This window comes from Camarhynchus parvulus, chromosome 19 (assembly GCF_901933205.1).
Source record: "Camarhynchus parvulus chromosome 19, STF_HiC, whole genome shotgun sequence".
Taxonomy (NCBI): domain Eukaryota; kingdom Metazoa; phylum Chordata; class Aves; order Passeriformes; family Thraupidae; genus Camarhynchus; species Camarhynchus parvulus.
The window spans coordinates 4,465,438-4,490,776 of NC_044589.1; the positions used below are offsets into that span (position 1 = coordinate 4,465,438).

Below are 25,339 nucleotides of genomic sequence, written 5' to 3' on the forward strand. Positions count from 1 at the left end.
AGTGAGTTGTAACATTGAATTCTTGGTCTGCTGCCTGGGATGTGAGCTGATGGCATCTTCCCATTGTCATAACCATGTAATGAGGCTGATGCTGGAAAATCAAACAGCTCAAGGCAGTTCCCAGCAGTCCCATCCTGTTGGTGATTTGTACACAGCCCCTGGCCAGCGATAGGAGCACACTGCTGCCACAAGAGGAACCACTCAGAAGGGCCCACGAGTGTCTTCCTCAGCCTCCCCTTTTAAATAGTGCTCTCCCATGACTTTCTCTCCTTACAGACTCTTTGTCTTCCATTGAGCCAGGCTCTGGACAGGATGTGATCCCAGGCTCCCCCCTGAGAAGCAGCATCAAGATCAAGCGAGGAGGACCCCGGCAGCCCCAGGCCCACCAGATCCTCTCCTCCCTGCTGGATGATGCTGAAGCCAGAAGGAGAAGCCACAGGATGAAGTAGGAGCATCTCTGTGTCCTCCCTGCCTGTTCTGCAGTTAAAGATCCAGTACCCAGTGCTTAATTGCACCCTGCAGATGAAGAGGGTGGGAGGCTGCAGTGTTGGTGGCTGGGTTTCCTTTCCTGGCCAGTTCTGAGCCCTGGTTGCAGGGAATGACTTATCCATAGCTCAGAGAGGGTTTTGAGAATGTTTTCCTTGATTTTGTTGTTTTGCCTTTGGAATAGCAGTTGTCAGGTGTCTCAGAAGCTGCCTACAGGAGTGGCACCTCCTGGCTGTGCCTCGAGGGTTCAACCCTGCCCTTGTTCTCTCCCTGCCCTTGACAGTCACTCAGTAAAGCTCTGCTTAACTGGCCAAGCCCATCCATCCCACCCAGAGCCAAAGCCAAGCCTCAGCCTTGTCCATTGCTGCAGTTGGAGACATCTGCTTTTGTTTCCTGCATGACCTGCAAGGATTTCGTTTAAGCAAAGAACAAATTAGATACAAATTACATTTAAAAGTATTGCTCTGAAAATTCAGGTGGCTTTCTGGACTTTAGCAACGAAATCCTGGCTCTTCATGTTGCTAATTGCATGTGAGTGACATTATTTCTATTTGTGGTTGGATAAACAAGGACTTTTAATGCAAATGTTCCTAGAAACATTGGCTTTCTGTCTATCTTCAGAGAGTTTAGACTATTTCTGTGAAAACATAGAGCAGTTTGCATGAGATATGATGGAATTGTGCAAGAATTTTCCCATACTGTGTTCAGCTTGTGCATACATCCAGAGATAATTAATTTAAGTGGTGGCAGTAGCTATTCACAGAAAAGGATATTTTGCAATAGTTTCTTAATCCTACAGCAATCAGGAAAAATGTTTTCACAGTGTTTTGTTTTAATCTTGTGAGTAAATCCTCACCATTTAGATCTGGAGACAGTGTAGGAGCAAACCACAGCCTAGGGAATTAGAGTCTTGTCAAGAGCTTATCTTGCACTGGGAGTTAAATACAGAGTCATTTTACTTTTTGCAATAACTGGTTATTTTAGGGGAAGTACCAGCTTCCAGGTTTAAGAAGTTGAACCTGCCCTTCAGTGACAAATGAATCACTCCACCTGCTGTGCTAACCAGGTCAGACAAGCTGATGTCATCCGTGTAGACAGTGATTTTTGTTAGAAGGGGGAGGTTAATCAACAAAACTGACTGGACTATTTTTTGTTTTTAATTCCCACGTTCTGACAGTTCTCAAATTCAGCCCAGGACAAAAGTGGGCAAATTGAGTTGTGTTAAGGCCCCTGTGTGTCTGGTTCCTGTGCAGAACACAGCTGTGTGAGCAAGCTGGGCTGCACTGCTGTAGTGTTTCTGTCAGAGGCTTTCCAAAGAAAACACTCTGCAGTCCCTGAGTCCAGCACCCCAAGTGATCTTCCCAAGGCAAAGCCCACTGGAAATGAGGCTAAAAATGGAGGAGCTCTGCCAGCCCAGCATCAGCCCCACATTAAATTGAGTGTCCATAAACACTGTAAACATGGCAGTGCCATGTTTACAACAACAGAGACAACCCCAATCCTTCCTCTGAAGAGCCTGGAGCCTGGCATTTCCACAAATGAGCAGGTTACAGGCTCCTCTAGGTGAACCCACCATGCCTTGGCTTGGCCCTGCTCCTCAGGAACCCAGCCATCCCCAGGCAGGTGAAATGGCAAAGCTGATGCTGAGCAAGCACCAGAACCTTCTTTTACTGCTGTGCAGATGAATAACAACCAGCTGTGCTGGAGGCAGCAGGGAGGCAAGTCCCTGCCCTGCTTTTGCATCCTCCCCCTGCTTGGTCAGTGCCAGCTGTGGGGCTCATTCAGCCTACCTGGCTCAGGTTGTGCTTCTGAATGATTGAATTTCCCAAGAAACAAACCCAGAGCTTTGCAGGAGCCTCAGGAGGTCCCTGGCTTCACTCTGAGTTACAGCTGTGGTGTAGAGAGACAAGAAAATGAGTAAAACTCAGGTCCAGCAGGTTCCTGAGCTCAAGGAGCCATCCTGTATCTGCAATCCCTTGGGGAGAAGCAAATAAAACTCTCTGAATGCGTCTTGGTTTCACCCCCAGCACTAACTCTAAGCCCAGCACTAACTCTGAGGATGTCTGAGGAGCTCTAAGAGCCCAAGTTCCTCCTTCACTACGGGCAGGGCAAGAGCTCTGTTTGTGGCCAGCCAAGCACGGGAACATTCTTGGAATAATCATTCCATCTAAGAGTTAAATGTCCAAAAAAAAAGGATGTTTCCTCATTTGCAGGTTGATTCCTGTGCAGGAATTGAGAATACTTGGTTACCTCTGGGGTGAATTGGGACCATCTTGGTCTGGATCACATCACCCCACTGGTGGCTTCCAGGAGATAAATCAGCCAGTTGGTGTTGGAACATCAGGCCTGGGGAGTGAGGAGAAATCTCAGTTCGGTCTAAACTCGTGCACTGGGCAGGCTGGTGCCAGCTGTAGTTGAGGCCACAGGAACCATTTGTCCTCATGGCAGCTTCAGGAACCAAACCCAACCAAAGCATCTTTAAAAAGGGAAATGGGGAAATTCAGTTTCACTGGTCCTGTAACTACAGGGTTGAATTTGGGGAAGAAGGAATACAATGAGGCCATTTTTACTTCCCTGGCATTTCAGAGGCTCCACACTGAACTGGAAGAGAAATCTTTCTTTTTCCAAGTTTCTCTTCTGAATTCAAAGTAATGCTTTAGTCACTCACATTGGTGAGCCATTCATACTGACATGGATTTGGAATTTTATATTATTTAAAACAAATTACTGACAAGAATGAAAGGAAAATTTAATGGAAGTTGTTTGCAATTAATCCTGCCAAGTCAATTGTCAAAAGGCTGTTCAGGTTTGGGTTGAGACCACTTGAATTATTGATAGTATGAGCTATGTAATTTTTTCTCCTTGCTTTGTTTAGCCCCATCTCTCTGATGAGGTGCTGTGTCTTTAAATGGGGGACAGCAGGATTATACCAGATGGACTTTCTCTCTCTGCTGGGGTTTCATTCCTCTCCACTCACACGAGGGCTGCACCACACTGTTGTGCCACCCCAGTTTAATGACATTTAAAGGTGAGCACAGCCTCACACACTGACATTGATGAGATTGATGACCAAGCAAACCACTCCAACCACATTCTCCATCATGGGCAGGATCCTGAGGTTCATTTCAGCCAGGGCATATAATGCTTCTTGCCATGTCTATGTAACTTAGGGGATTTATTTTGAATGCGTGCTCATTTAGAAATATATTTTAATTGAAATGTTTAGTGCTTTATCTTACATACATACTGTGCAATACCATAGTGTGTTCTTTTCCTTTTTTTTTTCCTTTTTTGTTTTTCCCTAAGACTTTTTTGAAATTCTTGATGTTTGTTTGAGCTCCAGTGTGTTTTTGACTTGGCTCAGCTCTGGTAGTAGTAGTGTTTTCCTTGCCCTGAGCTAACCAGAAGCAGCACATTGCACAACAAAAATCCTTTGCAAGTCATGCACCCTCACATTCACCAGCAACCTGCAACTCCTGGGAGGCAGAGAATGCTCCTCTCCAGAGGGTCTAATTTGCACTTACTGTAAGGAATTGCTAGCAACCCAGGGAAATAGGAATTAACTAGAAAGAAGAGCCCTCACCTGCTCCCACCAAACTCCAGAGTAATTTTATTATCAATTTTCAAAGGAGCAGGCCTTAAAAATCAGACCCAGCCCTGGAGCAGCACATGCAGTGCTGGGTGGGCTCTGCTCCAGTGTCTGCCATAAGCTGTTGTCACATGGGACCCTGAGCACTGTGACAAAGGCTTCCAGAGACAATCAGCTCCTGAACTTCCCTCCTGATGCAATGATTGGAGACCCATCCTCCTCCAGGTTTACACCCTCTGTCTGACTCAAGATGACATTCCACTGGGGGTGTAGGGGTTAAACTGCTCAGAGTCTCTGTGATTTCTTGGTTTCCTGTGAAACCAAGGCATTGAAAGGTGCTATAATTGTTCACGAGGCACATCCCAGCCACAGAAGGAAATGGTAACTTCTTCACCAGTTATTTTACACAGTACCTTTTTTATTTATATCAGTGTGTTTTGTATGTGTGCCAATGGTCCCAGCTTCTCTCCTGGGGATCAGCTTTACAACCATTTGGTCTTTTATAGGGCAGCCATAGGCAGTATCTTGCAATCACGTGTAATTTCTTAACTTAGAGCAAGAATAAATCTCGTCTGACAAGATGAACTCATTTATGGCAGGCTTTAATGTTTGTTGTAAACACAACCTGTTTGTTCCACCTCTTGCATGGTTACTTATCTGTTTTCATATTGCTATGTTATTGTTCAAAATATCTATTTCTCTTTATTTGCTATGGGGTTTGTTACTGTATATGGAATGTTTTGTATTCAGCATTTTCTTACGGAGCAGAGTGGGAACAGTATTCAAGGACCCACAAATACCAAAGACCTTTCATGTAATGCACTGAGAAATAAACTTACTGTAAATGAATATCATGTCAGCTGTCCTCTATTTATGAAGTTCAGAGCAAGTTCAAACTGCAAACTGCAGCCTGAAATCAGGGCTTTTGCTTCCTGACATCTCAGCCTTCTCTTTGGGAAAGCTCCTTGGCAGGGCTCTTAAAAACAAGATGTGCATCTAGGGCCTGCTGTGGGCTGGAGGGGCAAAAAGGGCAAAAAGGGCCTTTCTTGCCTAAAACCAGAGCTGGGCTCCCTGCCCTCGGTGGCACTGACTCCTCTGCAGGTGTTGGACAGAGAGATCTGTCTGCAGGACACACAGAGCTACCCCTCAGCATCCCCAGCCACCAGAGTGAAACACAGGGACAGATCCCAAACACAGGGACAGATCCCAAACACAGGGACAGATCCCAAACACAGGGGCACATCCCAAACACAGGGGCACATCCCAAACACAGGGGCACATCCCAAACACAGGAGCTCATCCTGCCCTCATGGGGAGGTGTTTTAGCTCCTCAGGCAGCCTCTCAGGTCACCTTTGAGCACCTTGCTGTGCACTGCAGAGTGAGGCTCTGCCCAAACCTGGCAGATTCCTGCTCCAGTTCCTGCAGGAATTCTGTGCCAGGGCAGACCCAGGGATCCCAGCTCTGCCTGGGCTCAGTGAGGGCACTCAGGGGACAGGAGGCTGCAGCAGATTGTGAGGGGGGATCAAGCCAGACAGAGAATTGTGCTCTGCCCAGCAGTGTAAGTTCAAATCTGCTGATATTTGCAGCATTCCTCACTCCCCCAAAAGTTTTCTCCCAGTACAAGGAGGTTGAGTTGGCTCAGCTAAGACAGCAAGGGCTGCCCAGACCCCTTCCCTGACATCCCCTGGTACCTCCTGGGCATCTGCCCCCTCCAGCAGTCTTTGGGTGTTCTCTGAGTGTGCCTCTGGGCTTGTGGAGACCCCCAGAGCCATCTCTTGTGGTAATTCAAACTGTCAGAAGAGGATGTGGGTAAAGCCCTTCTTTTAACCTTCCTACTCTGAGAACAGCTGCCCCTGGAGATCCAACACCTCTGTTGGCAAAGGGAGGCTGGAGGGGAGGGCCTGGGCTGTTTCTGTCACAGATGTCACAATTCTGGGCTCTGAACTTGTTTTTCATATCCCAAAGAAAACAAGAGATATGTAAATCCCAGCCAGTTTTCCCCCTCCTGATCAGACTGCACTGCAGAGATGCAGATACCAAAGTGCAGCGAAGGCTGAGCTTTGTAAACACAAAAATGTCCACAGAGCGGAGGTCTCTGCTTCACAGGGCTTTGTGCATCACTGATGAGGACATGCTCAAGGTTACTTCATGCCAGACATTCCCATGCAGCACTTCTCTGGGTCTCTCAGGGTGTATTTATCTCAGTTTTTGAGTCCTAACACCTCCAACTCCGATGTATTTATCCTTGCAAAAAGTCCTCTGAGGGAAGGCAGCTGTGTTAATCACCACTGTACAGATTGGGAGTTGCTGGATAAAAGGCTAAATTAATTTCTTGGGACATTTGTGGCTGTGCTGGTCTGCCAGGCACCAAATTAGCATCAGGCCCATGTTGGTCTCTGGGCCATTATGGCCACTGATTGTAATCACAGCAAGGGGAACTGACTTCTCCTGAGCTTAACACAGCCCAGGAAAATCAATGGCAGAGGGGAACACATTGAACTTGTAGCAGGAGCTGATTAAAAGAAAACTATTTATTCACCAACAAACCACAGCTACTCTTGGAGTTCACTGCCTTAACTCTTCATTAACCTCATGCCCAGCAGAAAGTGGCTCTTGAGCCAGCAGGCACTGGCACTGTGGTAAGAGTGGCTCTGGCCATGAATGCAGTTGGAATTGTCTCCACATTCCAGCCTGGGGATGAGGAAAGCAGTGAACATGAAACAGGAACAAACTCACCCTAAACTTCCCAAGCAACACTATAGAAAAACAACTACTACACTGTGTAAAGGAAAAATAAGCAGGGAGAGCATATTGCCTTATTCACCCTCTAAGAACAGATCACCAACAGTGACAAGCTGCTTCAAAGATGGACTGGAAAAAATGTGGCTATTCCAGACTGAAGGATGTCATTTGCTTGGCATCAAGGAGAGCTGGGAGCTGATCAGGTCTGACTTTGTTATCTCTGAGTCTTTTTGGGAGAGGCAGGGAGAAACAGGACAGGTCTTGTCCCTGCCACATCCCACTTTTAGGACAGGATCAGGCACCCTTGGACAAAGCTGATGCCATTTTTGGACTCCAGTGGGAAACTAAACAGCACACACTGTATAGCATAGCAGGGAAAGGTGTGTCAGCCAAGATGGAACTTGTATCAGTGATGAGAATTAATTGCTGGAACACTTTGCCAAAGGATGTGGTAGTTTGCACTCAATACAGTTTTCAAGGTATGAGAGGTCTTTCTCCTCCTAAATATACATATATGTAAATATATAAAAATATATATAAATGTATAAAAATATATCTGTATCTATCTATCAGAGAGAGGGGTGTGTGTGATGTATTCAGCTCAAGGCACATCCATTCAGGAGAGCCCTGTCAGATGTTCAGACTGGTGGTACTGGTGACCACCAAACCCCAGCTGCCCATCCCTGGCACAGCTCAGCACTGGATTTGCTGCTCTAAAGCCTCTCTACAACCACCAGGGCATGGGAGCAGGGTCCTGGCAGCATCCCCTGGCAGCCCTGAGCTCCCCCAGCTGATAAACCTGCCTGTGTGAAGGGACTGTCCAGCGTGTAAAACTGGCATCCAAAACTGGCATCCAAATCCATTTTGGCTTGAGACTGGACACACACCAAGGCAAGCCAGAGGTGCCCCACTGGCCATGGGCTACCATGGGAGCATGGAAAGGGTCAGAGAGCCCAGAAGGGGGCTGTGGCAGCACTGTGCCAAAAAAAAGCTGATTTATGTGCAACCAGCTGCAGTTAATGTTCACCCAGCAGCATTCTGTGACAGCTAAACTTTAGACTTAGCTCAGAAAACACTGGCTGGGTGCACAGTAAGGTCCTGGCAGCCTCCTTCTCTCTGCTCCTCAACCACAACAGCATCTGCAGCAATGGATGGAGCCTGGGTCTACCTGGTGACAGGAGGATGTGGGTTTGTGGGGGAGAGGATCGTGGAGCTCCTGTCTCAACAAGACTACATCAAAGAAGTCAGAGTTTTTGATTCAGTAGCAAGAGAAGAAGTAGAAAAATTCAGCCCAGGTAAGAAAAGGCCACCAAGATCTATTTAGTGCCCATAACCCTCCCTTTCCTGGCAGCTGGGATAAGACTGGAGATGCCACAGTTACAGGCATGGGGCAGGAACCTGGACAAACAGACTGGGTGAGGAACAACTTCCGGCCCAGAAGTTTTACAGCACAGCACTAAATCAAAGAAAAAAGACCCCTAGGGATGGGTCACTCAAGAGAAATCTCCCAGTGAAGCTCTGAGTCCCCAGGCAGGGCTCAGTTGTGAGGAGCCACATGCACACAGAGGCTGTGACATGGGAACTTGGCTGCTCAGCCAGTCTGACACAAAGGGGCTAAAACCAACACCCTCCTGAGCTGCTCCAACCAGCCACTGCCTCTGAGGGAAATAACTAAAAATCCTGACAGCAACAGAATCAATCTCAGCACCTAGTGCAGGCATTGTGAAATACATGATGGAAATAACTGAGAGAAACCTACAGCAGTCTTAAAAATGAAGGGGTGAGTCTCAGTAAATACTCAGAGATACTGAATTAATTCATTTGATCATATCCTGAGTGCTGCCCTCATGCAGGGTTGAGCACAGTGAGATTTGTTGGGAAAAAACATCCTGTTTTACTGGATTCAGGAATATCCATGCAAAACAAGCCAAGGCAGCTCAGGGTGCTCTGCTCAGCTAATGCTGGGCTGGGTTCCCTGCCTCTGACTGCCCAAACCTTCAGCTTGCTTTGAGAGAGGCAAAAAAATGCTGAGGGAGATCCTGTGGGGAGATATGGACAGAAAGGGGATGCACCCACAGCAAGTCAAGACTCCCAGGGAAATATCACTATCAGAAACCTCCCTGGCAGATGAACTCAGCAGACTGGTTTCCCCAGCTTTCAGGGAGCCAATTACCTTAAAAGCACCCATAATTGAAGAAAAAGCTGTTTAAACCTTAGGGAGGTGCCAAAATCCCTGCTCCAGGAGGGCTCTGTGGCCTGACACCCCAGCAAACCGCAGGCAATGAGGCAGGAGAAGCCTGAGGGGCCATCCCAACCCCATCCTCTGCCCCACCACAGATGTTTGTTCTGTCCCCAGGCCACCCCAATTTATCTCTGCCCCACCAGGCAGTGGGTACAGTCTGGCTCCTTGATTTCCCATCTAAACTTACAGGTAGAAGAGGTATTACAGGATTACTGTCTCTCTCTCTTTTTTTTTTTTTTTTTTAACAACAATCTTCACCATCTGCAAACCACATCCTTCCACTCCATACTGGTTTCTGCTTTAGGCTAAAGCAGCTCTCACACACTCCTTCCTCCTCCTTTGCTCCATCCAGCACTGCAGGGCACTGCCATTGCTCCTGTCTGCAAGGGGGGCATTGAATTTTGGGCTGTGGCCTTCCCATTGCTGCAAAAAGCTGATGGATTTGGCTCTTCCATCCTGTAATTTATCCTCCTGTTTTACCTGCCACTACAATTGTGCCTTTCCCAGCTGACAACAAGCAACAGCTCCTGAGCTGCCCTGGCCCAATTTAATTCCTGCACGAAGAGCAGCTGCCTCTTCATTGCTAAACCCCAAAACTTCTCTTTGTTCCTATCAAATTTCACTTTTTTTTTCCCCCCCTCCAGACTCTGTTAATTCCATTCAGCTCATACTCAAATCCTCCAGCATGGTCCCTCCCAGTCTGATGTTATCTGCTGATTTAATGAACAAATCTGCCAGATTCTTGATGAAAACAATCAAAAAGACTCAAATACAGCAATAAGCCCTGGAAAGCCCCAGGGCAGCCACCTACCACAGCTGGCAATTCCCTGGGAACGATAATTCCACCAGCTTTGTGCTCTCCTTAATGGGGCTCATTTAGCCCATGTTTTACTGACTCCTTGTGAGAATGACGCTGAGTTTCCAAAGCCCTTCAAAAATCAAGATAGATGACATCAACCTGTTCCACAATATCCCTGCAGCCTGTTACCTTGTCATAAGAACAAAGGAGGTTTATCTGGCTTGATTTGTTCTTGACAAATCCACGTCAGCTGCCTCCATCCTGCCCATTATCCCACAGGTGCTCACACACACGTGTTTGAGTGCGTGCTCCTGAATTTCCTGGGGTTGAAACCAAAATGTTCTGTAATTTCCTGCCTCTTCTTTACCTCCCTTCTCAGCACAAGTGTTTCACTTGCTCTGCTGAACTCTCCCAGTGCCTTCAGAAGTTCTAACACATTAAAGCTGCAGTTCCACCCCTCACCTCTTTAGGAGCCCTGGGAAGAGCTCATCAGGCCTTGTCAATTTGGAAATTCCTCATGGTTGCTTTACACCAGCTGCCTTAACACAGGTGGTGTGAAAAAGGCTATTCAACACTTCAGCCTGATGGCTTCTAGACTTTCCGAAACAACAGAGGAGCAGAAAAATTCCCCCCAAGAGCCTGCTGACACCCTACTCTGCCTCTCAGCAGGAGCATCCTCCTCTGCACTCTGCTCCTCCAGGCAAGGGTTTTATCTCTTCTTCTGGACAGCTCCTTCCTTTCACCCTCTATTCTCACTGAAAAACCTCTGTGCTTTACTACTAAATTAATATTCATCCTCAATGTTAATTAATTTAACATTAAAACTCCTCAGAGTGAGTCCACTGATTGTTGGCTACGCTAATGAAGAAAGCAGCTGGACCCTTTGGTAAAATTCCTGTCTCCTCCTCAGAGAACACTCAACCACTTGATCTGCTGCCTCGGATTCCATCTCTCCTTCTGGGCCATGAGGAATAATCCTCTGCCCACCTTGACCTGTTGGATCCTCTCTGAGGGTTTCCAACCATAACAGCCCCACAGACCCTTCCCTGAATTGTGGGATCCTCCAGAATTCCAACCCTGAGCCCAGCATGTGTGGGGCTCTGCCCAGGGCAGAGGAGACATCTCAGAAGAATAGATTTGTCTTTACAAACAAGCTGTGGGTCTGCTAGTAGATAAAACTAGCTCTGGGAGATAAAAAAAACAATGGGAAGGATTCCACTGATTGATGAATGGAAAAAGATATTTGCTTTTACAAATAAACTTTAGGTTTGCTGGTAAGTGAAATTAAACATTAAAAGATGAAAGAAACAATGGGGAAGAAAAACCTCTAAATTCCATAAGAATTAAAAGGGAGGGTTATACATTAGAGGGAAATCTTCAGTATCAGGTGTTTTGGGGAGTCTGAACCTCTCAAGTACCTCAGCCATGGGGAAAGAGAGAAGGGAAATGTGGCTGGGAAATTGGGATAAAAAGGAGGCTGTGTCCTCCAAAAATTTGAGAGACCCCAGGGGAATGCCCCATGGCCTCTCCCTTTGTTCTAATAAAGCCAAAAAGGACTCCTCTGTCTCCTTTTTGGACATAAACCTCTGGTGTTTGTGGATTAATTTTCCTAACATCTCCTTCCCAAAGCAACCCCATGAGTGGCTTCTTGCAAATCCCTGAGGAGTTCATGCTGCTCATCCCAGCTTCTCCCTGGTCTATTCCCAACTACAGGAAAGGAAAAAGGGGGAAATCCTACTTAAATGTTACAACACTGTCTCAAAGCAAGAAAATGAATAGTAGATGCCAAGAGTAGCCATGTAAGGAACAGCTACTCTGAGGAAGGAGGAGGTGAAAGGGAACAGGGGGAAAATTCTGAGTGGCTCTAAGGGAGGAATTTCCTATGAAACTTTTCAAACCTCTTGCATTGTTTTCCTTCTTAATCTCCAGTATTTGCAATTTAAACAAAGCTCTGTGGGATGTCTCTTAAAATCACCAGGTGTTGTTCCCACAAGCCCTAAAATTTTGTGTCTGAAGGGAAGAATCCAGCACAGTTTCTCTGGGCCAGGTGCGTCCTGCTGCCCACGGTGCAGGCTGGGGCTCTGCACTGCCAGACACACAGACACAGCCACTCTGCCCCACAGCTTCTGCACAGCACCATGTTACATTAAAACCAGATGCAAACCTGGCTTCTTGGAGTTAAAAAAAAAAAAAAGGAATTTTGCCCTGGTGTGCTGGATTTAAATGGCACAGTCACTATCAGAGAGTGCTTTGCCTTGCCTTGCAGAGAGGACATTCCATGCTTTGCAGGAAGATATAAATTTTTTGTAGTTTGCAGAAAGTGCAAATGCTGATATGATGTATAATTTTTAAATATATTTTTGATTTATAATTTTTTAATTTATAAATTAAAATGAATGGATTAATTTAATTAAATTGATTATTAATTTAATAATTAATTACTTGTTAGTTACTGCTTAATCATTAACTAATTTTTATTTATTTAATTAAAATTTAATTTAAATTAACAAATTGGTTTTTTATTTATAGATTTTTGGCCCTTTGCAGAAAGTACAAATGCTGATTTGATGTATAATTTTTTATTTAGAAATTTTTGTTTTATTTAAAAATTTTTAAATTTATAAATTAAGATAAATGTATTTAATTAAAATTATTAATTAATTTAATTATTAATTAAGAAAATATTTATGGTTTATTAATTAATAATTAATTTATTATTAGGATGTATTTATTTAATGAAAAATTAATTAAATAGGTGTTTTTTCATTGATAGATTTTCTTGTACTTTGTAGTAAGTACAAATGCTGATTTGTACTCTTTTTCCTCCTCCTGCATCTCTCTATTGTTTTTCTGTAGCTCCCACCCGTGTGACAGTGATGAGAGGAGACATCCGAGACCCCGCCGCGCTCCTGGCTGCCATGAGGGGGGTGCACGTGGTGCTGCACACAGCTGCTGTGGTGGACTACAGGAACATGGTGTCCTTCTGGGAGATGAGAGCTGTCAATGTCGGGGGTGAGCCCCGACCAGGGCCCTGGGCACGGCCCTGTCCCCTCACAGGCCCTGGGCACGGCCCTGCCCTCTCACAGGGCCCTGGGCACGGCCCTGTCCCCTTCACGGGGCCCTGAGCATTGCCCTGTCCCCTCACGGGCCCTGGGCACAGCCCTGCCCTCTCACAGGGCCCTGGGCACGGCCCTGTCCCCTCACGGGCCCTGGGCACGGCCCTGCCCTCTCACAGGGCCCTGGGCACAGCCCTGCCCCTCACGGGGCCCTGGGCACAGCCCTGCCCTCTCACGGGGCCCTGGGCACTGTCCTGCCCTCTCACCGGGCCCTGGGCACAGCCCTGCCCTCTCACAGGGCCCTGGGCACGGCCCTGTCCCCTCACAGGCCCTGGGCACGGCCCTGTCCCCTCACAGGGCCCCGGGCACTGTCCTGCCCTCTCACGGGGCCCTGGGCATTGCCCTGTCCTCTCACGGGGCCCTGGGCACAGCCCTGCCCTCTCATAGGGCCCCGGGCATTGCCCTGTCCTCTCACGGGGCCCTGGGCACTGCCCTGTCCCCTCACAGGGCCCTGGGCACGGCCCTGCCCTCTCACAGGGCCCTGAGCACTGCCCTGCCCTCTCACAGGGCCCTGGGCACTGCCCTGCCCTCTCACACACCTTCAGCCACATCCAGCCACATTCCGTGCTTCCTCTGCCTCAATCCCGCACACCCAGGCATAGAAAAGGTGCCCAGGACCTTTCCAGCATGGAAATTTCTCCCTTTGCCCCTCTGTCCTTGTTCAGGGCAAAGGATGGGAAAGTTACCCAGAACGTTTCCAGCAGGGAATTTCTCCCTTTGCCCCTCTATCCTTGCTCAGGGCAAAGGTGCCCAGAACCTTTCCAGCAGAGAGGTTTCTCCCTTTGCTCATCTCTCCTCACTCCTCATCAAATCTGGGCTCAGTTTTGGCATAGCTTTCCTGGCCAGAACTTCCCCTGGTGGCACTGAGGTGGGTCAGGACACACCTACAGTGGTCTGAAACTCTTTGGTGTGTGACAAGGACAACAATTAAAATTAAACCCTGCTCTGGATAGCTCACAGCTTTACCAGGGATTTTGCCCTGTCTATACCAGCACAAGGCTGTATCCGTTGAGCTGCACCCACCAGAAGGGAGTGATGCTGTTTTAATTAGCAGAGTGATGCTGTTTAGTCAGAGTTCCCAGCTATCATGTACCAACAGGCCACGTGTAACTGAGAGCTCCACAGCCCTGTCCTCCTACCACCAAGAGCCAATTTCATGTTTGGTGCAAGATCTACTTAGAGAAAATTTGTTCATAAATCTAGGAAATAAGCACAGGCTACAAAAATAATGAAATCCCTATTACAGCAGCAATTCCAGTGGTACCTCAGGCTGTTAGCTACTAAAATAGTCATTAACCAAAAGGAAGGAATTTTATTTTTTTTAATATATATACATCTCCAACTCGATTACTGCTCAGGGTTTCGACTATTTGCTGATACATTCAAGGGTAACATTTAAATTCCAGCCTTCTTTTCATTGCTGTACTTGTTTTCAAAACTCAATGCTTTTAAGAGCCTGCATTGTGCTCTCTGTGTTCTGAGAATATTCAGAGCCTGAGGGTTCCTGCTGCTTTTTAGTGGCTTTGTGAGCTCTTCCCCCTCACTGTTGCTGTGAGCTCAGTGCTTCAGCTCGGGGAGGATTTACAGAGAGCACTGAACACCAGGCAAGTCCCTTCCTCAGCAAACCAAACCTCTTGCAGATGTTGGTGACATTCCCAGAAAACCACACATGCAAGGATTTTCCAGTGTGACTCTTTAAGGAGCACAGTTTGGGATGGTTTAACAGGAGCCTGTCCTGCATTTCTGCCTCCCCTTGGATGGCTCCACATGGAACTCCCCAAAATGGGGCTGCTGCCCTCACTAGGGCTCCTCAAAATCCTGAACTGAGAGATTAGCCTGAAGTTCTCTATTGAAATCATGGCAGATAAAAGAATAAAAATGGTATTTGATACCTGCTGTAGACTCCATGGAAAAAAGCAGGGTCAGGAGAGGTCAAGTATATAATCCTCTAGCTGGCTCCTCTGTGCAACTCAGGCCACAGAAATCCATCCAATTACTGCTCTAAACCCAACAATTTGTGGCTAAATTGGACCATTCCTTTTCAACAGACTTGTTGCCTCAAATTAAGGGTGCAAGTTAATGGGCTATCTATCATGGCTTTCAGCAAGCCATAACAATGCTGAGGAGTGGTGGTGTGGCTATGGTTAATTATCATTTCTGGCCAAAATTTACATCTTCTGCTTTGATTCTCTCCTCTGTTTCAACCACTGGCTGCTGAATCCTGTTAGAGCCTTGCTGACTGAATTGAAGAGCTCTCTTCTACAAGAATTATTTTTTCCATCTAGTCACTTAAAGACTTTTTAATCTGCTTTTTGTTAAGCTGAATGGATTTTAACTCAGCTGTTTCCAGTGATGTTTCTCACCAGGGGTTCTCAGTTAACTTTACATATTGTGATAGGCTCATGGAGAAGCGCATTGATTCTTTTCCACTGGGATTTCAGATGGATTCATGTGCTTGGAAATTATTCTAAACTCAGGATTTCCTTGGTAATTTCAGATTATGCCCTTAATAGCAAAGGGAAGAGAAATCACAAGCCCACCCACACAAGGTCTGCAGACAGGCTCAGGGCAGAGCCTGCTTAGCCAGGCACAAATACTGTGGAAGTTTCTGGAAGCCAACCTTACAAACTTCCTTTCAGATCTGCCTTATTAAGTCTGAAGGCCCTCAGTCTTTGTCATTGAGGATCTCACAGGATCAGCTTGGATCAAAATCACAGTGAATGCAAAAATCACCTCTTCAAGAATCATAAATCATTCAAACCCACCAAAATACTCCAAAATAACCACACTAAACCACACACACTGACCAACTAATTCAGCCAGAACAACCTTCCTTAAAGCAAACCATGTTTTGGATTTGTCTGGATTTCATGTGGATTTGTAAGCTGCCCTCATTATTTTATTTAAATTCCGCAGCTATCAAGAGTCTGATGGAATGATTTTGCCCTGTAGCACCCTGCAGATCTTCTGCACAGCAACACATGCAACTAAAACACTGATCCTTTGCCAGAAGGCTGCAGTTCACCCACAACCTGCCTCCAAATGAAATAAAATGGAGTTCTGCTCTGCCAAGTCCTCAGCTTCCCTTTGTCAGCAGCTCTAAAACCCAAGTTAAGTCAGTTGCCAATGGCCATGGAGGATCAGCCACATCAGAGCTATGGCTGTGACTGCTACTCATGTTATAAACTACTCATGTTATCAACCATCCCCTCCTGAGGAAATGCAGCCCTCACCTGGGGCTTTACATCTTTTCAGCCATAAAAAAGGATGGGTTAGTTCCAAGCTGGAAAAAGCATGGGAATCTATTTTGATTTGCACAACAGGAATCAAGACAAGGTGGCTGATATTTGTCCTTCCCATCTTGCCCCACAGGAACTGAAAATGTGGTAAGGGCCTGCTGTGCCCTGAGCATCCCTTACCTGCTCTACACCAGCTCCATCGCTGCCGTGGGACCCAACACCTCCTGTGAGCCCCTGCTCAGGTGAGCCTCAGCAAACCTTCTCCATTGCCCTGTTTGTCCAGTCAAACAGCAATGCAACTGCAGCCAGATGGATTTGAGCTACCAAGGAGAAGATTTGTGTTCCCCTTCCTGTTTGTTCCTCTTCTCTATCTTGAAAACCTTTCCTTGCTGCTCTGCCCATTTAGGAGCCGTGGTTCTTCCCAGCCTAAGCCTGGGCAGTGATTCCCCAAGGTGAGAGCTGCGTGGCCCAGCTGCACTGCCAGGCTGTCCCTGGATCTACAGCCCTGCTCCTCTGAGCCCTAAAATCAGTTTCAGATAAGGTTTCACGTGCTCTAAGTTTGGGATATGGCCAAATTACATCCTACTGTTGGGTCAGAGGTTTTGCTCTCCCTCACAATGAGTCAACCCAAAGAGCAGGTGGTGCCCCACTGCCACCACCACATTGTCCCTTTTCTTCCCAGCTCCACAGGGAACTGCTGGCAAGCCTGTGCCCATCTCCTGTTATCAAATATGGGCAAATCTCATGTAGCATTATCTCAGAAAAAGATTGCCCACGAAGTCATAGGGGACAGAGGCACTGGTGTGAACCTGCAGGATTCAGGTTAGTCACATCCTTCTGTTACCTGCTTCTGACCTGTAAATTGTACCCTTCTGTCCCTCAAAATCCTTCTTCCTGGAACATGCTCATGGGGGCTGTTTCCTGGGCTCCTGGATGTCACCACTTTGGGGCTTTATGCTCAACGCTTCTCTGTTTGTGGCTCCCATGAGATTGGCCCACAGACCCAGAAGCAGCAACAGAGCTTTAGAAAACCCTCTGTGGCAAAGGGGGGATTTGGATCAATGCAAAGACAGTGGCCAAAATAACAGTTTTGAGGATTTTTTGCTTTGATCTCCAGAAGTGACTTTGACAATCAGCTGACACCCCTGCTCAGGGCTCAGCATCAGGATTTGGGAATACTTTTGTATTCCTGGAGTAACAGCACCTGCACCTTGAGAGCAGGGCTGATATTTCTGAAGAAATGTCTTCAAAAACTTCAGGGGCTGAAGTTTTAGGTTAAATTTGAGATCAGTCTGATGTGTACCATTGGAAAGCTCCTTGGTGATTTCAAGCCTGGTTTTAGTCACACAAACTGCTCAACCCCTGGAAATTTGTGTGCCAGGGGAGCTGGCTCCAAGTCAAGTGGTGTCTCCACAGGCAGTCAGGCTGGGCACAGCTGCTTTCAGTCATTTGGTTCTAGAAATTTGAGCCCAGCTAGAAAAGACATAACTTAAAATTGCCTACAAGCCAAAATTTCATGCTCACAAGTAAGTTAAGGCATAAGCCCCTTGTTTTGAAAAGTGTCTAAGCACTCAAATCTGTAGAATAAATGTCTGGCTTATGAAAAAATCCATGAGAGCAACTCAATCCACTTGGGACCACAAGCACTGGAAACCGTGTCACTGCAAAGCTATGGAATTTGGTCACCAGCAATTACAAATAATTCCTAAGAATTCATGTAGATACAGCCACATGCTTGTCAGTATTTTAGTTCTGTGAGTTAAGAGAGAGATGTGAACAGATGTCTTGAAAAAAATCAGCCCTAGATCTTGCCTGATCACGGTCCTTTGGCTTGTAATGGTGGCACCAACAGGGGCCAGAAAACCCACCCAGGCTGATGCTCATGGAGCTGTGAACAGCCTTCCCCACCACAAACACAAACAAAGCCACACCTGGAGCCTTTCACTCATTTTGCAGAACACAAAATGAGTGTTCTGTTCAGATTCTCCCATTATGCTGAAAGGAAGCCCTAGAGAGGGGTCTTCATTCTCCAATTACTTTGATTTTAAATGAAGGGAATTAGATAATGAGAAGAATCAGCCTCCCAGTGAAAACTTACCCCACCTGTCTCAGGAGGGAGCCCAGGGATGACTGGGAGCAGCCTAACATGGCTCTGCTTTGCAGACTGAAGGCACAGGTGATGCCTCTCTCCTTCCTCCTCTTCCCATCTCCTCACCCCCACCCCATCTGTTCTGCCCTCTCCCTCACAGTCCAGGATCCCGCCTTTTCCTTTTCCTTTTCCTTTTCCTTTTCCTTTTCCTTTTCCTTTTCCTTTTCCTTTTCCTTTTCCTCTGTCTCCCTTCTCCATCACTGCACTGTGGAATTTATTTCCCTCCCTTTTACATGCCGGGAATTGGCACAGACAAAGCAGGAGGAGTCTCTGGCCGGGGTGATGGGCTCAGGAATAATGCTCACACCTCAGCATCCAACAATAATAGAAAATGCCTCTGTCAGTCTCAATCCCTGGGAGACGGGCACTGCTGAGATACCTTCTGACAATGCTGCTCCACTCTGATTAGCGTTCACTTATCTGGGATCGTTTTGAAAAGCAAGAGCATTATGCTGAGCTCTTTGTTACTACCAAGCTTCAGAGGGGTGGGGGAAGGCACAGGCAGCAGAGCCCAGGAACAGCAGGCAGGTTTGTCCCTTTGTGAGGCTGCTGCTTTTCAAAAGCTTTGCAAAAAAAAAAAAAAAAAAAAAACAAACCAAAACCCCAAAAAATTGGATTAAAAAAAGAGAGAAAGCAATTAAAACTAGAACTTCTAGATAACCCCCCACTAATTGTATTGGGCCTCTCCTGGGCTTGCAACAAACCTTGCACAATCAATCTTTTGTCTTGTTTGTTTTTTGATTTGTCTCTTGTTCATGCCTTGTAAACACAGGGAGGGGAGGATGGTTTTGTGATAGAAGGCCAGGGTGTGTGAGGAGTCTGCATTTGTGATGCTCCTAATTTATTTCTGTTGCTGTAGTGCAAGGAGAGCCTGATCTCAGCTGGAATATCTGACACACAACATGCCAGACTGCTGAACAGGCAGGAGCCAGGCAGCAGCACCAGCCACGTTTTACACAGGGAGATCTGAGCACAGAAAAGAGAAAACAACTTGCCAAGGTCAAAGAGGGAGCCTGAGTCAGAGCTGACTCTCCCAAGGCCCAGTGTTTGACAAAAACACCTCTGCTGCAGATTTGCTGGGTGAAGTCCTCACAGGCCACTTAGCCCTGCCAGGAGATGTATCTGAGCCCATCTGCCACAGGAGGGTGAGGATTCCTCTTTGCCCTGTGTGGGTACCCCATGCCTGGCAGGTCCTGGTTTGCCAGGGCGGATTTCTCTTGAACAGCAAAATATAGAGTAAATTAATTTAAAAAGGGAAGAAAGTCTCCAGCAGCACAAGGAGGGAGGGAGAGCTCATCTCTGTTACTCAGGGGAGCAAGTGGATGCTCCTTCCCAATGCTGCAAGCCAGGTTTCTTCACTCCAGAGCCCTCTGGAGATGTTAAATCAAATCCCATGATGGCCTCAGGCTGATCTAAAACCACTGGGATGAGAAGCTGGCACCATATGGGGAACAGAGCTGCTTTCTGCTTTCTCCTTGGAATTATTCCAGGCCCTGTGAGGCCAGCTCCCTGGGAGATCCCACATATGTTTCCCCTTGGCAGCTGTAAGGTGGCAGCCTGAGGAGCAGGTTGCCTTCCAGCCACAGCCCAGGGTTCCTTGCTTGTCCTTGGCCATGGGTTCTTTACTTCTCCTTCCCCTCAAGTGTAATTGGTGAGGGGAGATGAAGGAGCAGTCCCAGCCCAACCCTGCTGATTGCAAGGCTTCCAGGAGGATCTCCAGCATCTCCACCACATCCCCAGCAAATGCCTCCCAACTTTAATCAACTCTGTGAGAAAATTAAGTAGCAGTTTCTCCTTTTAGTTTATGGCTCATGAGAGGCTTTTCTCTGTCCTTGATGAAAAAATGAAGTTGAATTGCTCTCATTTTCCTGCCCTCCATCTTCTTGTGCTCTTTTTACCTTGCTGTGAGTTGTTTAAAAATGTCACTCTGCTGCCTTCTAATTTGCCTGATGGAATGTTATTTCAATCTTGCTATTAGACAAAACTAAATCCAGCTCTGAGAAAGCACTGCCCCCATGCAAACCTGCCTGTGAACACCCCGAAGCACCTGGAGTTCCTTGGGGCTTTATTCCTCCCAAACTGCACTGAGGAGCTGAGATTCCCATTGCTGCCAGGCAGCAGAAACCCCTGGGAGCAGGGAATGCAGAGCAAACCAGGCTGGCACAGATGTCCCTGAGCCCTGTGCTCTGCCCCATTGTCACTGTGATATTTTCTGAAAAATCCCTTAGACAGGATTTCTTCTCCTGGGAAGCTGAGAAGCCTCAGAGAAAAAGGAAAACAATAATTATCTGATTTGCTTCTCCTGTGTTTTGCTGCTTAGGAATGTGGTTGGAGATTGTTTATACCAAACAGAAGTTCAGGTGATTGTTTCATTGGTTTAATGTGAATTGTTTTAACTCAATGACCAATCACAGCCAGCTGTGTCGAGGCTCTGGAGAGAGCCACGAGTTTTTCATTATTATCTTTTAGCCTTCTGTCAGGATCCTTTCTCTATTCTTTAGTATAGTTTAAGTATAGCATTCTATAATATAATGTAATATAATGCAAAATAATATAAGCCTTCTAAGAACATGGAGTCAGATTCATCATTCCTCCCCACGATGGGGGACCCTGAAAATTCCACACCCCATGGTCACTCCCTGTCTCCCACAATCTGTTCCAGAGGAAATGAGGACACTCAGTACACTGGGGAGGTGGAGCTGCCCTATGGGAAGACAAAAGCCATGGCAGAAAAAATTGTGCTTGAAGCCAACGGAGCAAAGGTACAAAATCCAGTGGTAGCACCCCTGGAATTACAGCACAGGGCAGGGGAAAGAGGGAGATGGAAAAACCCCACAGCTCCTGGCTGTGTATCCATCCTCTGCCTGGATTTGATGCATAAACCACATTGTCCTAAGCCTCCCAAAGCCTGATATTCCCACATCAGCAGGAAGCTGCCAGACTCTCCCAGGATCACAGGGTGTTTCCCTTTGAGCCTCTGCTTCAGCTCCAGCAGGAGTGTGACTTTGGAAAGGGCTGTACTAAATTAGGGCTGATGGGACTGGGTTCACCTAGTTCATAATGAAAAAATGTGTAATTTTCAGGCTTTCCAGAGTGACTTAAGAATGAAAAATATTGGTGTACCCAGAGCCAGCCCCCCACCCAAGGTAGCTGTTCAGTGTTTTAGACTGGCAGCACAGTCAGCAGACATATGAGTTCTTCTAGACAATTGAGAATATAAAAATTAGTCTTGTGCTGTAAACCACTGCCTGGAGCATCTCTCCCCCAGTCCCAGTTTGAGGCCAGCCAGTTGGCCTGGCCTGCTGTGGTACCTGGTTTTGGTTGTTGCAAATCCTCTTTTATACACCAAACTGCAGAAGAATTCATGCCACCAGCACCTCTCAAGGAGCACCATGTGGGTTCAGGTGTGCTGTGGAAAAAAATTTTAAAAAATCAAACTGGGCACCTCCTTGTGTTTTTAGGGACCCAAAACAGGTGCCAAGCATGCAGAGCAGCTCTGCAGATGTTGGCTCCTCTAGGCCAGTACTGCCAGGGTTTGGGTTTATTTGTGTCACAGTGGGAGATCCCATCTCTGGATCCATCTAAACTGGATCCATCCAAACTGGATCCATCCCCTGACCTCCCTCCCTGATTTTGCAGCTGAGCAATGGTGGCACACTCAGAACCTGCGTCCTCCGTCCCAACACCGTGTATGGGGAGAAGGCAGGGTTCCTGCAGGAGATGTACTTGCTTGCCAGAGCCAGGAGGGGTGTTCTGAACTACCTGGAGCCTGAGGACACCGAGAGGAATCACACCTACGTGGGTGAGTGAAGAGCTGAGCTCCTTGCATGGGTGCTACCAGCTTTAGTCACAGGGGATTGTGCATGTCAGCTTAGCCATAATCTCCCCAGACTGAGAGATCAGCATGGTGAATGAGCACAAATGGGTTTGGAACCACAAAACTTAGACTGGCTAAAGGATTTTAAAAGTGTCTTATTACTATTTTCCCAGGAAGGGTTTTCTTTATGCCCTTTGAGAAGTGTTTCAGGGATATATGCGCAGCAGAGAGAAATTCTGGCTTTGTTTTTTAAATGTTTTTGCTAGGAAAAGACATTTCTTCATTAGAAAAAAATATTCAACTACCACTACTTGTCAAGTTCTTTACAGAAAAGGTTGCACTACATGACCAGTTTTAGGAAGAAATTACTCACAAAACCTATAGGAGGAATTTGTTTTGGTGCCTTTCAGGGGGGTGTAATTCCCCATTAGATCATGCAGGCATTCAGTGATTTCTGTGCAGCACACTTATATGTCTTTTTCCAAAAGTGCAGATTTTGAAAATGCTGTTAGAGAAGAATCAGGCCCAGATAAATCAAGTGACTCCTTCAAAGGCTCACAGCAGAGGCAGGGATAAAACCCTGGAGCACTGCCTCCTATTCATCCTGCTCTCACTACAAAACATTGCCCTTTTGCTTCACGTGAACCAGGATCACAAGGCACATTAATTGTCCAGCTCAAAGAGGAGACCAAAGGTTTAAAGGCTCTTGGAGGCCTGGATTAACTACTCAGTCTCTGTGCAGCACAGCTGAGCACACATGAGTGCCTCCCTGCTTCCCAGCACTGAAACTGGCACATCCAGTGCACTCATTCTATGGTGAGCAGGGAAACTGAGCTCCTCCTGAATGGCTGTTTCTCTCTCTCTGTTATTTCTGCAGGGAATGTGGCTTGGATGCATGTCCTTGCAGCAAGGCACCTGCAGCTGAAGGCAGAGCTGCTGGCAGGGCAGGTGTATTACTGCTATGATGACACCCCAAGCAGGAAGGGTTTCCTGGTCAGGCACCAGCTGCTCTCCAGTGCAGACCCCTCGCTGAGGCTGGGCTCTCACATCCCCTACTGGAAGATGTGGTTGATGATACAACTGCACAGGATCATCAGGGTCATCCTGTCCCCTTTCTGGAGGCCACAGCCTTTCCTCAATGTGCCCCTGCTGAACACCATAGTCACCACCTTCTCCTTTGAGACAGACAAGGCCTCCAGGCATTTTGGGTACAAGCCCCTCTTCACGTGGCAGGAGAGCAGGCTCAGGACTGCACAGTGGCTGAAAGCAGCTGCAGGGAGCCTGGGACCCCCCCAGCTGCATGAAAAGAAGAACTGAACAGCACTTTTGGGGTAAGGAGGTTGCTTATCACAGCAGCAGGTTTTATCTAAATTCACAGAATCACTGGGTTGGAAGAGACCTTCAAGATCATCGAGTCCAACCCAGCCCCAACCCCTCACTAAACCCTGGCACCCAGTGCCACATCCAGGCTTTGTTAAACACACCCAGGGAAGATGACTCCACCACCTCCCTGGAGCAGCCATTCCAGAACTTTATCACTCTTTCTGTAAAAACTTTTTCCTAATATCTAACCTGTATTTCCCTTGGTGCAGGGAAGGGAGCTTCACAACCTGCACAGACCTTTGGCAGGAGCTTTGCAAACACAGAAATCCTGGTACAGAAGCAGAGAAGGAGAAAAACTCACAGGCTGCAAGATGTGATAGCCTTGCCATGCCAAAATCTCAGCTAATTTGTGTCCCATGGGCATTTGAAACCTTCCCTGCACACACACAGGACTTGCTGGCCTCCCTCATTGCCATGGTGCCACCACTGCACAGAGACTTGTGGGAACGAGAGAACAGGCTCAGCTGGGAGATGGTGCCCAAAAAACACCTTGTTGGTAAAATCAGTGAACCAGTTTTGTTCCACAGCCTGGGAGCCATGGTCTTGGACATTTGGTGGGGTGGTTCTACCTGGCTCAGACACTGAAGGGCTCTTCAGTGATAGTTTTGGGGAGGACAAGTAAAACCCAGCAGGTTCTTGCTCTGTTTTAGGGTTTAATAAAAAGAAAAAGAAAAAAAAATCCCTTTTCCAAAACTGCCTTTTGCAAGATGCTTCCTGTTACTCTTTACGTGTGGAATATTGAATATCTATTTCAAAATATTATCCCTCTAAAAGAAAAGTCCCTGATCTTTTGTCCTAACAAGGCATAGGCTGATTTACCTTTAACTGTATGGATGGAGAAGTGATGTCTACAACCTTAAAGGTGGGAATTCATATATTTTGTAACTCCAAATCTCTTACCACAGAGCTCTCCAATGGCAAAACAAAGCAGATTAAAGCCCAAGTTCAGCTGCTGTGCTGGCAGAGAGCAACATCAAGTGAAGGCCTTAGGGGCTGCATTTATGCTAAATAACGTTTGAACTCCAGGAGGAAGAGGTCATTTCAACTCCTTGCATGGCACTGGAGCTGCACAGCCCATCTGGGAGCAGCATTTCACAGATGATATTTTCCTCACACAGATGGGGCGGGCACTTCCAGGAGATTCACAGCAAAACTGTGGTTTCTATCAGTTTATCAGCTTCTCTATTTTTAAGACTTGCAGAGAGGCTGGTAAATTTACATTATGCACAACTGAGATGTCAGTTTTCACTTGAGCTTGGGGGAATGGGATATTTTTACAATACTAGCTCAAATTGAAAATAAACACTGTTAATGTCACACTTCTGTGTTCTGTGAATCTGTACCCGTCTCTTGAGTGTTCTTGGAATAAAAGTGTGCATATGCACAAATAGAAGCTTATTTTAATTACAAGTGCCCTGATACTCCTGGAAACAGCAAGTTTCAGCATGGCATCCTTGATAGAAATGATGAAAATTTGCTTCCTGTTAGTCCTGGTAATTACCCAGGAAGGAAAGTGGAGCAATACAGTGAGAGCTGCCAAGTTAAATTCACACTCGCAAGAGAATTCTTTTTTAAAATGAGCTTACAGATCAGAAATCAGCTCTTTTGGTAGTTCATTACTAAGCTCATATAACAATAAGTTTGGCCCAAACTGTTGCAATCTGCTCACAGAGAATTTGAAAAGGTGAAGTGTGTAAATTACCAGTTCCCTACTATATTCCCCCTTCCGCTTGTGCTGGGAGGGGTTAAGAAAGGGGATAATGAGATTTCTGATTT

The 25,339-nt window shown here is 46.7% G+C and overlaps 2 protein-coding genes across 8 annotated transcripts in view; both read left to right on the plus strand.

The window, feature by feature from the left end:
• The window catches only part of COL26A1 (collagen type XXVI alpha 1 chain), a 172,394-nt gene extending 167,471 nt beyond the window's left edge, over positions 1-4,923 (plus strand). For 6 of the 7 annotated variants that reach the window (XM_030962403.1, XM_030962408.1, XM_030962409.1 and 3 more), the window contains one exon: positions 277-4,923. In XM_030962403.1, the coding sequence (XP_030818263.1) occupies positions 277-449 (173 nt within the window). In that variant the 3' untranslated portion in view covers positions 450-4,923. The remainder of the gene's footprint in view (positions 1-276) is intronic. The other variant, XM_030962406.1, reaches the window with a different exon arrangement.
• A 3,042-nt stretch (positions 4,924-7,965) lies between these two features.
• Positions 7,966-23,497, plus strand: LOC115911730 (3 beta-hydroxysteroid dehydrogenase type 7-like). Its single transcript, XM_030962912.1, has 6 exons — positions 7,966-8,113; positions 12,716-12,871; positions 16,348-16,456; positions 21,026-21,125; positions 22,003-22,165; positions 23,058-23,497. Exons 1-6 carry the CDS (start codon positions 7,966-7,968, stop codon positions 23,495-23,497), a joined length of 1,116 nt encoding a protein of 371 aa, XP_030818772.1.
• Positions 23,498-25,339: the final 1,842 nt, after the last annotated feature.